At 51.1% G+C, this 11,184-nt stretch overlaps 3 protein-coding genes across 3 annotated transcripts; 2 read left to right on the top strand and 1 right to left on the bottom strand.

Moving 5' to 3' along the window:
• Positions 1-104: 104 nt before the first annotated feature.
• Positions 105-845, bottom strand: LOC108864341 (uncharacterized). Its single transcript, XM_018639776.1, has one exon. The coding sequence runs from the start codon at positions 843-845 to the stop codon at positions 105-107; it is 741 nt and encodes a 246-aa protein (XP_018495292.1).
• A 1,967-nt stretch (positions 846-2,812) lies between these two features.
• LOC108864340 (ATP-binding cassette sub-family A member 3) lies at positions 2,813-4,768 on the top strand. Its single transcript, XM_029111644.1, has 6 exons — positions 2,813-2,997; positions 3,229-3,447; positions 3,534-3,850; positions 4,048-4,227; positions 4,391-4,625; positions 4,731-4,768. Exons 1-6 carry the CDS (start codon positions 2,883-2,885, stop codon positions 4,766-4,768), a joined length of 1,104 nt encoding a protein of 367 aa, XP_028967477.1. The 5' UTR covers positions 2,813-2,882.
• A 150-nt stretch (positions 4,769-4,918) lies between these two features.
• Positions 4,919-11,184, top strand: LOC100903274 (ATP-binding cassette sub-family A member 1). The gene is made up of 15 exons (XM_029111643.1): positions 4,919-5,015; positions 5,136-5,881; positions 5,980-6,054; positions 6,141-6,276; positions 6,366-6,580; positions 6,742-6,862; positions 7,069-7,262; positions 7,346-7,523; positions 7,630-7,860; positions 7,961-8,061; positions 8,189-8,342; positions 8,877-9,233; positions 9,318-9,530; positions 9,621-10,534; positions 10,603-11,184. The coding sequence occupies exons 1-15, from the start codon at positions 4,919-4,921 to the stop codon at positions 10,795-10,797; spliced, it is 3,927 nt and encodes a 1,308-aa protein (XP_028967476.1). The 3' UTR covers positions 10,798-11,184.

Below are 11,184 nucleotides of genomic sequence, written 5' to 3'. Positions count from 1 at the left end.
AATGTGCCAGTCATAAGCCTTTTGGAATTCTAAGCAGGAAGGCTCACTCCTCTCGGTGTACACTCTACTTTATCAGCTCGAGGAAATAAGATACACAGACTTGGTCAAGCGGGAAGAATTTCCTTAACGTCAGAGCGGCGACTCACTCTCCATCGGAAGGAGTGGTGGACAACATTTTTCCGGGCAAGGGGAACCTTGAATTTGCGTTGGGCTCTTGTGATGGTCTGCGCGGAGTCGAAGAAGTTTGAGAAGTCGGGGTTTTTGATGATAGAAAGGCAGAGACTGCGATCGGCTTCGTCGAGTAACGTAGAGATGGATGGGAGTACAAGGCAGTTCACGTCAATACCGCACTTGTAGGCAGTACGACGGAGGAAGAGTTTCTGGAAGTTCTCGATGGCACGGATATGCTTCATGAGCCAAGGTCTCCAGGCTGGGGACCCGTAAAGCAGGATTGGAAGCACGAGAGCCTTGTAAGCTCTGATGTAGGTTCGTGGCAGTCGACTAACAAACGCTCGATGGATGAAATTCGCAACCCTACCCGACCTCATCAGGACATCAGTGATGTGGGCATCGGGGTCGAGCTTGGAGGAAATGAGGACTCCGAGATCCTTGACACCGACCCGCTCGGGTACGATGTCACCAAACAGAGCGTAGTGAGAGGGGGTGTCATGAAGAACATGGAGCACAGCTGACTTAGGAGTCGAAATCATGAGCTTCCAGCGATTCGCCCAGGTCTCAATGTTAGCGAGGGTACGCTGTAGCGCATCACGGTTACCAGGTACAGATACGTCGGCGAAGAGTTTGGTGTCGTCAGCGAATGTACGATGTGACACTCCGGGCTCCATGGTATCTTGGAGGTCGGTGGTGAAAAGAAGATAGAGCAGAGGTCCTACCACGCTACCCTGGGGTACGCCGGAGGGGGATGGGAGGGATCTCGACAGAGGAGCATTGATTCGTACCCGGGAGGAACGGTCAGATAGGAAGTGTTGGAACCAACGACTTTTGACTGAGTCAGAGTTGACACCCTCGAGGGAGAAACCATCGACTCCCTGAAATTCCTAAAGGCGAAAGAGACCCTGATTGCGAAGCTTCGCGGTTTTTGTTCCGAAACGAACACGGGGATCTGCGTCGCGGCGCCGCCTCCAATCGTTATGGGCAATGAGAGAGCAATTGTGATTCTGGGGATCCGTTTCCCTGTATGGAGTCGTGCTACGACTGGGACGGCATCCGGGTCGAAGAAGTCGAAGAATCCCTCTATATTCGGGCCAATCTATCGAGAGGACCCGGCGGCCACCTATATGGAAGCATCCCGTTCGTTCGGCAGCGCCGGAAGACCCTGCCGGAAAATCTCTGAGGACTCTTTGGAGCCTTCGAATGAGAGCCCCGCTCGCGTGTGCTCCCGCCCTTCACCGATCCTCGTCTGATCGAGATCGAGAATAATTGATTAACTCCGGATGGAGTCCACATTCCTTAATGAAGTGAAGGATATCATCGGACGCTCACGATCATGCAGACTACTTTTTTCCCATGGAAATTGTGACATTGAATACTTTAGAGGAAGACTGCAAACGCGGAAGGAAGAAAATTGAGGGGGAATTAGAGGGAACCGTAGATGAGCTCTGGGGAAAAAATGCATCAACGCACGACCCGGTAGAGCGAAAGATTCGACTGACGTGTGGGGCTTATGTGAATACCCTTAGGGAAGGTGAGACATGAGTGGGAAGGGCATCCCATGGACAGAATATGCGAGGGAAAAAGTTGAGTACTTCAAGACTCCCATAACAGAGGGAGAAAGGGGGGGCACGACTTGGTGGATCTGTGTCCGCCCACCGGGCTCGGCAAGAATGATCCGCACACAGTACACAAACCGTAGGCCTTCTCGGTTGGAGCTCTACGCCGAGAGCATCTTCCCTGATACATGCGACCCACGACGTAAGGATAGATTCGACGGAGGCGAGTCGAAGTACCGATGGCAAGAGATGTACACGATCTTCGAGGAGCATCCCATCTCCTCCGCGGTTTGCTCTCCGCGAAAGAATTCTCGGGATTCCGAGAAGTCGCATGACCCGGGCTCCGAGAGTTTTCCTTCACGTCGCTTCGTCGAGCAGGATAGGATGGGACCTCGATAGTCGGGATCCGGTGTGGGAGACGCGACGTGAATGGTCCAGTTTTGAGGCCATCATTGGGAGCTTAAGCTCCCCCCGATGCCGATGCTGCGACCGCCTACCGAATCCCGGTACCTAACCAACCGATCAGAGATCTCTCGAGTCCCTCGCCGGAGGCCGGGAGGAGGGACGAGAGAAAAGAAATCGGAAAGGCAGACCCACGAAATCGCGCGACCGAGCGGCGCGGCGTTGGCTTGCGCTGGTGACGTGAGGCGCGAATAGCTCGATTACACTCTCCCAATTACGGTTACGAACTCATGGCTTATCGATGCGAACTCATAAATCCCGATGTTTAGAGAGTTTCTCCGAGCCAGCACGTCATGGCACGTCATCCTTCTCGAACGCTTCCCCAAGCTCACTAAGGATGTGTTTCCAATCGGAGGTGAGCCGCGTCGAAGGTTCCAAGTGAACTCGACAACCGCCCCCTCCGGATACGGTTCCTCTTGTGCCACAACACCGCGATACTGGCATCCATGACCTTCGCAGCTTATCTTTCGAAAGCGTCGTCTTAGTCACGATTCATTCCTTGCCGTAACAATGGTATCCGCCAAATCCTAGGCGCAAAAGAGGGCGAGGCATTTTCAAAGTCGATTCATCCGCGAAGCCTAGCCTGGTTGTTTAAGCCGGATTGTATCTTGTTAGAACATTCGTGATTCCTGTCCCGCTCAGCACAGCCACGGAAGCTTTCATAGAACGAAGTTGTGCTCCTGGCTCATCATGAGCTTCATGCGCCAGCTGGGGGCTTTGCTCCAAAAGGACATAGTTATTCGGAAATTCAAGCGACATTATATCTTGGCGGTTCTTGAATTATTGTTCCCTCTTCTGATTTGGGGTAAGTTTCTCGTTTGAGAAGAAGATGTTCCTCAATACGAAAGCTGGAGATCATCTCGAGTTCGTAAAATCATTGGAGACAGCATTGCTCGGCCAAGGAAGCAATGCGGAGCGCGATCTATCCCGAGAAATAACATTCCGGGGGTCGCTTGTGAGCCTTTTCTCCCGATCGGGCGGATGCCATAGTTTTCGGGATTGTGCAATCCATACAAGGTAGGGACGTTTATTTCAGGTGGACTTCTATTTGCGTTGAAGCGACTACCGGTCAAGAGCTTTGCCGGTGAAGAAGTTCGTGGAGAGGCCAGGAGCTATCTTCCGCTTGGACCTTTCGGAGTCGGAGACATCACGCGGCAGCATGGACCGGCTCCAGCCTGGAGTCGTCTCAAGATTTATTTCACACCGGATTCCGATTATGCCAAAAATATAACGGAAGGAATCTTCAGATCAGGGTGTGAGTTCCCTACTGACTTGACCTGTTGACCTGACGCATACGTAATTGCAAGGGGACGCCTCTAAATGTCTCTCTTCTCACCGTAGTCAAGACGCTGGGTTTCTCCTCGGAGAGAGCAATGATAACTGCGATCGACGCCGAAAAGTACTTCTATGGATTCGGACTCGAGTTCCCCTCCAATCCGACTCGGGAAAATCTGTCTTACACGATGCGGTGGCCGAGGTCGAGGCCAATGATGACGGAAATTATTTTCCCTAATTCTAAGCAACCGCGAATCGCTCGTGAGAGTTCACCCGACTCACATGGACAGGATCCGATCAATCCTGCTTTCGACTATACGGAAACTCATTATTTATGGCCACTGATGAATGGGATCTTCGTCGAGCATTTGAATTATTTCAAGGTGAGCAGTTCCGAGGTACACGACTCAGTCTTCGTCCAGATAACTCGATTTTCTCCACGACTACAAGTCTCGAATTTCCGAAGGATTGTTCTGAGAATGGCTCCGAGAAAGCGTTCGAGATACTGAGATTCGTACAGTTCGATACCTGGGGCGATATTCGAGCTTGAGCGATCATTCGGGGCAAAACTATTTTCTAGTTGGGCGAGGTGGACTTACCGTATATGCAAGCGCTGCCGACGCAGAAGTTCAGCTACAGACTCGGGTCGATACTCGGCTCCATAGCGTACGCTGCCGACGGTCTGGTTCTCGCTACTTTCATCATATTCTTGTCCTCATATTCCAAGAATGTCATGGCGGACAAAGAGTCGCGGCTCCGCGTAAGTTCTCGATACAGTATTGATGCAAATAGAGTGGTTATCCGCGATTCTACTAGGTATTCAGAAAAACGTCTGCAGCGGCTAAGCAGCCTGCTGGAGATATTCACTCCTGGAGAATGTCGTCTGTAGCTGGGATACACCTCACATCGTCCTCTACCGACAGGAACTCTTGCGTATGATGGGACTTTCGGATTCAGTCTACTGGGTCAACGCGTTCCTCGTGGGACTCCTGAATGCCCTTCCTCTGTGTATCCTTGTGACCGTCGCCTTGCGAGTTGGCCTCGGTCACGTTTCACTACTACCGAATACGGACCCGCTGCTGCTCTTCGTCGTGGTACTCTGCTACGCAATCGGCATCATTTTGCTGGCATTACTGATTTCTGTCCTGGTCAAGTCAGGTACGTAGCGTCGGTGTCTTGGAATGCGGAGCCAAAACGGATCCGTCGATAGACTGTCAATGACAGAAGCGGTCGGGAATTTGCCGTGATCGACGATCTCATTAGAGATGGTATTCGCGACTGGTCATCCGGCCGGCACCTAGAATCTCACATTCTCCCCTGAGCGGCGAGGCTATCGTATTAATATCCGCGTTGGATTCACAGCGAAGTTGGGTTCTGTCCTCGTGGTCCTCGCTCAGGCCCTCGGCTGTGCCCTAAGCACAGTTCTCGACACTCCGGGAACTTCAAACTACATGGCACTCTCGGCAGCAGTGAAGCTCGCAACATCTATGTATTCGCCTTGCGGAATACACTGGGCCTTGAAACTCATCTTCTATGCGGAGGAAATGGGTGAGTTGTGAATTCGCGGGAATCACATTGGGTTCTTCTGAATCGCCATTGCTTTAGCCGATCAGGTCCAGTGAGAAATTGGCGAGAGGACGGCATGTGAATCTTGACTCTCCACTGTAGATGTCGGAGTCAATTGGTCGAACCTGTTCAGCCCGGTCATCGAGGGCGATAACATATCCCTCGGAGGAGTTCTCTTGATGATGATTTCATCCTGGTTCCTGTGGATGCTCCTCATCCTCTACCTGGATGCGGTGATCCCCTGGCAATACGGCATGCCCAAGCCCCCTCTGTTCTTCTTGCAACATTCGTATTGGTTCCCGAAGACGACTGTGAGCGACAAGTTCGAATTATCGGATTTCGAGGGTTCTCCGAACATGGCTTCAGACATGGTCGAGAGAACGGATTCCAAGAATGTCGTGATACGCCTCGAGCGGGTCACCCACAACTTCGGGCATGTTCGCGCCGTGGACAATGTCTCGCTAGATCTCTACGGCAACCAAATTACTGTCTTGCTCGGTCACAACGGGGCGGGCAAAACGACAGCCATGAATATTCTCACCGGTCTTTTCCCTCCAACCCGAGGAGATATATTGATCAATGGCTACGACGTACGGAAGAACACGAAGAAGGCCCGTGAAGGTGTTGGACTCTGTCCGCAGCACAACGTTCTTTTCGATGATCTCACAGTGGAAGAGCATCTAAATTTCTTCTCAATGCTTAAAACTTCGAAGCCGAACGCTTCCGAAGTGACGGTTCTCTTGGAAAAACTCGAACTGATCGGTAAAGCAAGTACTTTGTCGAAGTCTCTCTCTGGAGGAATGAAGAGAAAGCTCAGTTTGGCCAACGCGATGGTGGGAGGCAGTCCGGTAGGTTACCTGAATTTGTACCCCGCGGGAAAGCAATGAATGCTGCAGCCTGAAGTCGGAAACGAAATACTCCGATATTGGCCCAATCGCCTTTCCAGATACTGATTCTTGACGAACCATCGTCGGGCTTGGACCCGGAAGCGAGGAGAAAAGTTTGGGACCTCTTGCAGCAAGTGAGCGTCATTGGACTCCTTTATGGAAATTAGACTACGAGATTAGAAGAGAATGATCGCATCGGACCCATTAATACAAATATCAGGAAAGAACCCGAAGGACCATCCTCATGACAACCCACTACATGGAGGAGGCAGACGTGCTTGGTGATCGTATCGCTTTCATCGCCAAAGGGAAACTTATGTGTGCTGGATCGCCAATGTTCCTGAAAAGAAAATTCGGTAATTCGACACGATCTTCACCCCAGTGCCCACAGTGATGGTTGATGATTTCCATCCGGCTCTCAGCTCTGACCCGTGATCCTCTGCAGAGACTGGATACAAACTCCGAGTGACGAAGATTGACCAGAACCTCGATCCTGAGTCCATCGTTTCGGAGATCAAGTCCTTGCTGCCTGAGAGTGCGGACAAGATCCATCTTGTTTCTGACATGTCCTACGAGGCGGTCATCAACATTGGATTCCCTGGTTCCGTGCAAATGGTCTCTCTGTTCAGGCAGCTCGAAGACAACCAACAGCAGCTCGGGGTAAGCGTTTCCACAGCAAGATATACTCAGATCTGAATATTCACGGGAAACCTGGATGCAACAAAAGTCAGAACCTCGGCGACACTGTCGAGAGCGATATCAACATGTAAGTGTAGAGAGCGATATCTACACACATAGCTGAGCGGCTACGCCTTCCTCAGGTCGAGAGCCTCGGGGTTTCCGTCACTACGATGGAGGACGTGTTTTTGAAAGTTGGTCAACGGGAAGAGGATCTTCCGGTGAAGGAGGATCAGGGGAAAGAAGCGGCGGTGGACGTCTTCGGTGAGGAGATCTATCATTAAGAATGGTTGAATAACGGGGTACCGTTTGAATCAGGAGCGAGGCTGGGCCTTCGTTCGAGAAAGTGCTTTCGGGAAACACCGAAAAGGGAATCCTCCATGAAACAACCAATAAGTATCCTACGATCGGGCTTCGACCAATACGCTACCTGTATGTGTCACGCCGCGCCGCCGTCTTTCGGCTTTCAGAGTCTTTCCCGAGGTTCGAACGTCTGAGAGGTCCATCCCTGCTTTTCCGGCAGATGGCTGCCCTTCTTCTAATGAGATTCCACAGCTTGCGCCGTGATTGGAAAATCATCGGTTACATGACCCTGTTACCGATCATTTTCTCGATTGTGATCGCGATCATCCTCATACCCGGCGGCGGGGTCATCCGGTCGAATGTAGGTGATCTGCACTTATCTCCGTAGTGATAGATCCTCCGGAAGAGTTCGCCGGGGTGCAGCTCCGTTTCGTAATTTCACAGTCCATCACCTATGACGCCACGTCACTTTTGAAAGACCCAAAAGGTTTTCTCGCGGGAGATGCCCAAGATTCCGTGGGAGATCTCTTCGAGGAGCGCCTCCAGAAGGCCAAAGTCAGGATGGAATCCTTGAGCACCCTCAGAACTAAGAGTGCTTTGGACGACGCATTTCTCGAAAGGGGTAAGTTGGCCAATTCACGTCCGCTTGATATCAGATTGGACTCTTACCCTGTAGCATCTTCTGTCAGGTACGGAAAACACTCACGCTTGCCTGAACATCCTTGCAGCGGACGAAGATCCCACGGCCTACAAATTCCACACGTACGCTGGTATGCTCAAGGGGTCGAACAGCATCTATTTCAACGGACAGCCTTACCATGTTGGTGCCGCCGCTTTGGCGGATTGGCAAGCCGCGCAACTGAAGAAACTGACCGGCGAGGACAGCTACACGACCATCGAGAATCACCCCCTCGATGCCCTATCGTATGTGAATCCAGTCCAGGAAAAAGCGCAAGGAAGTAGGTCACGCTCCGGGTAAAGGTCGTAATGCAAGGAGTTGCATATGATGACATTGACCACTGCGAGTCAGTCCGTGATATTCCCCCGCTATGCTTTCAGTTCGTCTACTCCTGGGCGTCTTCACGGGTCTGATATTTTCTTACGCATCGTGTGCGATAATCATCTTTCCGATACAGGAACGCGTCAGAAAATCGAAACTGGTGACCAATCTTTCGAATGGATACTCCCATAACACTCTGAGCTCGCTCTTTTCGCCGCTTGATTCATTTCCTCTTCCGCTGAAAGCATGAGCGTGATCTGCATACGATGATTGTTGGTATTCCTCAGATTCAAATCATGTCCGGAGTCAATCCCCTCGTTTACATCGCGTCAAACTTCGCCTTCGACGGATTGATGATGTTGATATCGCTGCTCCTTTGCCTCTTCGTCTTCTTATGCTTCAACTCACTAGGCGCTCTGACCACGCTCGCCGAAACGATGCGTGAGTTCCTAGGAATCTCAACACGAAATCCTTAGGACAATAGCCTGAGATATCCCCGCACAGCTTAGGATAGGGGCTGGGTTTTCGTCACGGTGCGCCCGTTGGTTCTCCATGTCAGAAGTCGAGAGAAACTGCCAGGCCGGCGCGGCTTTGTGCCTTTTTTGAGGGATGAACTCACGAAACCCTCGTGCCCAACCGCCCGAGATGAGCCGTGTTCCCGTGCTTATCCGATTGGTTCCGAGAGCTCCGCAAGATCAATCGAAAATTTTGTCGTGGCTATGAATACCGTAAGGGAGCCTAACGTTCGGTAGTTGGATCGCGCATTATTGACAAACAATCAGACCCGAATCTGAGCAATACTCGTATCGGCACAAGTCTGTCAGACCGCTTGTCAGGAGACACAACAGTCGATACGCTCCATCCTACACAGAGTTGAGCCATCGCCCGCCGAAAAAAAAACTACCTAATACATTATATGGAGGATCGTCTCCTCGCTCCTCGAAACCGAGTCTTACAGCTGTTTCGGATTTCCAGCCGCGATGTTCCTGATCTTCGTTGTGTTCATAGTCGCCTCAACACCGTGGGCCTACGTATCGTCCTATCTTTTCACCAATTCGAGCTCAGGATTCTCGATTTACCTGACGATAAATTTCGTCGCCACTCTCCTTGCGAGCGTACCTCTGGCCATTCTGGAAAATTTGCGAGCTCAAATTGAGGGCAAGGCCGACCCCTATCTCTACGTGCTGAGCTTCTTTCCGGTATTTTCCGCTTCGTGGAGTTTCGCAACCGTTTATCGGAATGGTTGCGTGAAGACGGTGTTCGATGCTGTCGGTGCAGAGAAGCTCTGCTCAGCGGACTACCGAGCCGAAATTATATCGAAGTTCTGCGGTCGTAAGTGTACCTCCTCCATTGATCGCTATTGAACTCATGCTGACGATTCGAGGTGCCACTCAAGCTTTTCAAATCACCAAACAGAGTGTGCCGATGGATTCTGCTACAAGTCACATTCAGTGTTCGACATGGATATCTACTTCGGAATCGGCTTCCAACTCATCTCGCTGACCTTAATGGGTCTGGTTGGTTTGCTCCTGCTTATTCTGATCGAATTCAATTCCCGGAGGTTCGTCCATATGGCCGATTCCATCAGCATCAAAAAGCTATTCTCGTGTTCGAGGAATCAAGAGAAAAGTGAGAACCATGCTATATGCGGTACATCGGGATGAGATTTCGCGTCAGGACGCTCATCGGCGATTGACGGGAGCGACAATAAATTTTCAGGTGAAGATTTCGGGGAGGTTCAAGAAGACTCGGCCGTCAAGGAAGAGCGCCAAATGGTCCATGATTTGGTCACCAACAACAACATTCGATCTCAAGCACTCGTGGCCAAAGATATAAGCAAATATTACGGAAACTTGAGAGCTGTGAACGATGTTTCGTTCCATGTAAAGAAAAATGAATGTTTCGGTTTGTTGGGTGTGAACGGAGCGGGAAAAACCACGACATTCAGCATGTTGACCGGAGATTGTATGATGAGCAGAGGCAACAGCTATATTCAACACACGGACGTTCGTTCGAAGGTCCATGCCTACCAAGAGTTCATCGGCTATTGTCCGCAATTCGATGCGCTCGCTGATCTCCTAACCGGGCGGGAGATCTTGTCGCTGTTCTGCGGTCTGCGAGGAGTTCCGACAGGCGTAGAGAACACCGTGATCGACTTCATGATAACCATGGCTGACTTGAGACCGCATATCGATAAACTCAGCCAATCGTACAGTGGCGGAAACAAACGGAAACTGTCGCTTGCCATCGCGATGATCGGCAATCCTTCAATTTTGTTCTTGGATGAACCCTCCGCCGGAGTAGATCCTGGAGCGCGCCGGAGAATCTGGGCCACCCTCGTTCAAGCTCAAAAAGAGTTGAACTCATCGGTGTTGCTTACGTCACATTCGATGGACGAATGCGAAGCTCTCTGTCATCGACTGGTCATTATGCTCCGGGGGACTTTCCGATGTCTCGGATCCAGTCAGCAATTGAAAAGAAGGTACGGTCAAGGTTTCACGGTGCTCATCAAGACCAAAGCATCAGAAGACGATCAAGCGCATCTGGTACAGAGTGCAATGCTGCATCTGTTCGGAGACCAGTGCGAGCTCAAGGGCAGCTACCAAGTGAGTTCTGTTTTTGGACACGGGCATGTCTATTCATCGTTTGGCCCAGCATTCGATGAATTGCCTTATCGACAATTAACCGAATCGAATTTCAGTGTCTCTTGCAGTTTCATGTCAACGATCAGCGGCTCCGGTGGAGCGAGGTGTTCGAGCGCATCGAGAAACTGCGTGAGAGCCCCCAGCTGCAACTCGAAGACGTGCAAGTGTCCGACACGACACTGGAGCAAATTTTCCTGAATTTCGCGAAGGAGCATGCCGTCGTGTCTCCCGCACAGAACTCATCCGTGTGAAAGTTCCACTGACGATGAGCTCCGCTATACTGACTGAGACCTATCGCAGTACCGAAAACGAACGACGAAGTCCATATTCACCGCAGAGATTATACTCACACTGTCTTCTAGTCCGACTTTCGAGAATCAGCTGGTTCGCCGCACCTAAGTCGGCATGGACATGCCGCGGAAGCTCCTCTCATGGTTCTCGAGACTTTTCCATCTATCTAACCCCCGCGGGAGACTCTCCTGAATTGACCGCGGAGATGTCGCGTATCGCAGAGCCTTCGAGAACAGCATAAGCGGATATTTCAATGACGAGTGAGAGTCTTAAGCGCAGCCAGCCATGTGCGTTGTAGGGATGTGATAAGTTCGATGTGCCAATGTGATATGAAGATAAATTATTTC

Source organism: Galendromus occidentalis, unplaced genomic scaffold, assembly GCF_000255335.2.
Source record: "Galendromus occidentalis unplaced genomic scaffold, Mocc_1.1 scf7180000077456, whole genome shotgun sequence".
NCBI classification, from domain to species: Eukaryota; Metazoa; Arthropoda; class Arachnida; order Mesostigmata; family Phytoseiidae; genus Galendromus; species Galendromus occidentalis.
Note: the sequence above shows the minus strand (reverse complement) of the source record. Positions and strands in the feature narration are given on the sequence as shown.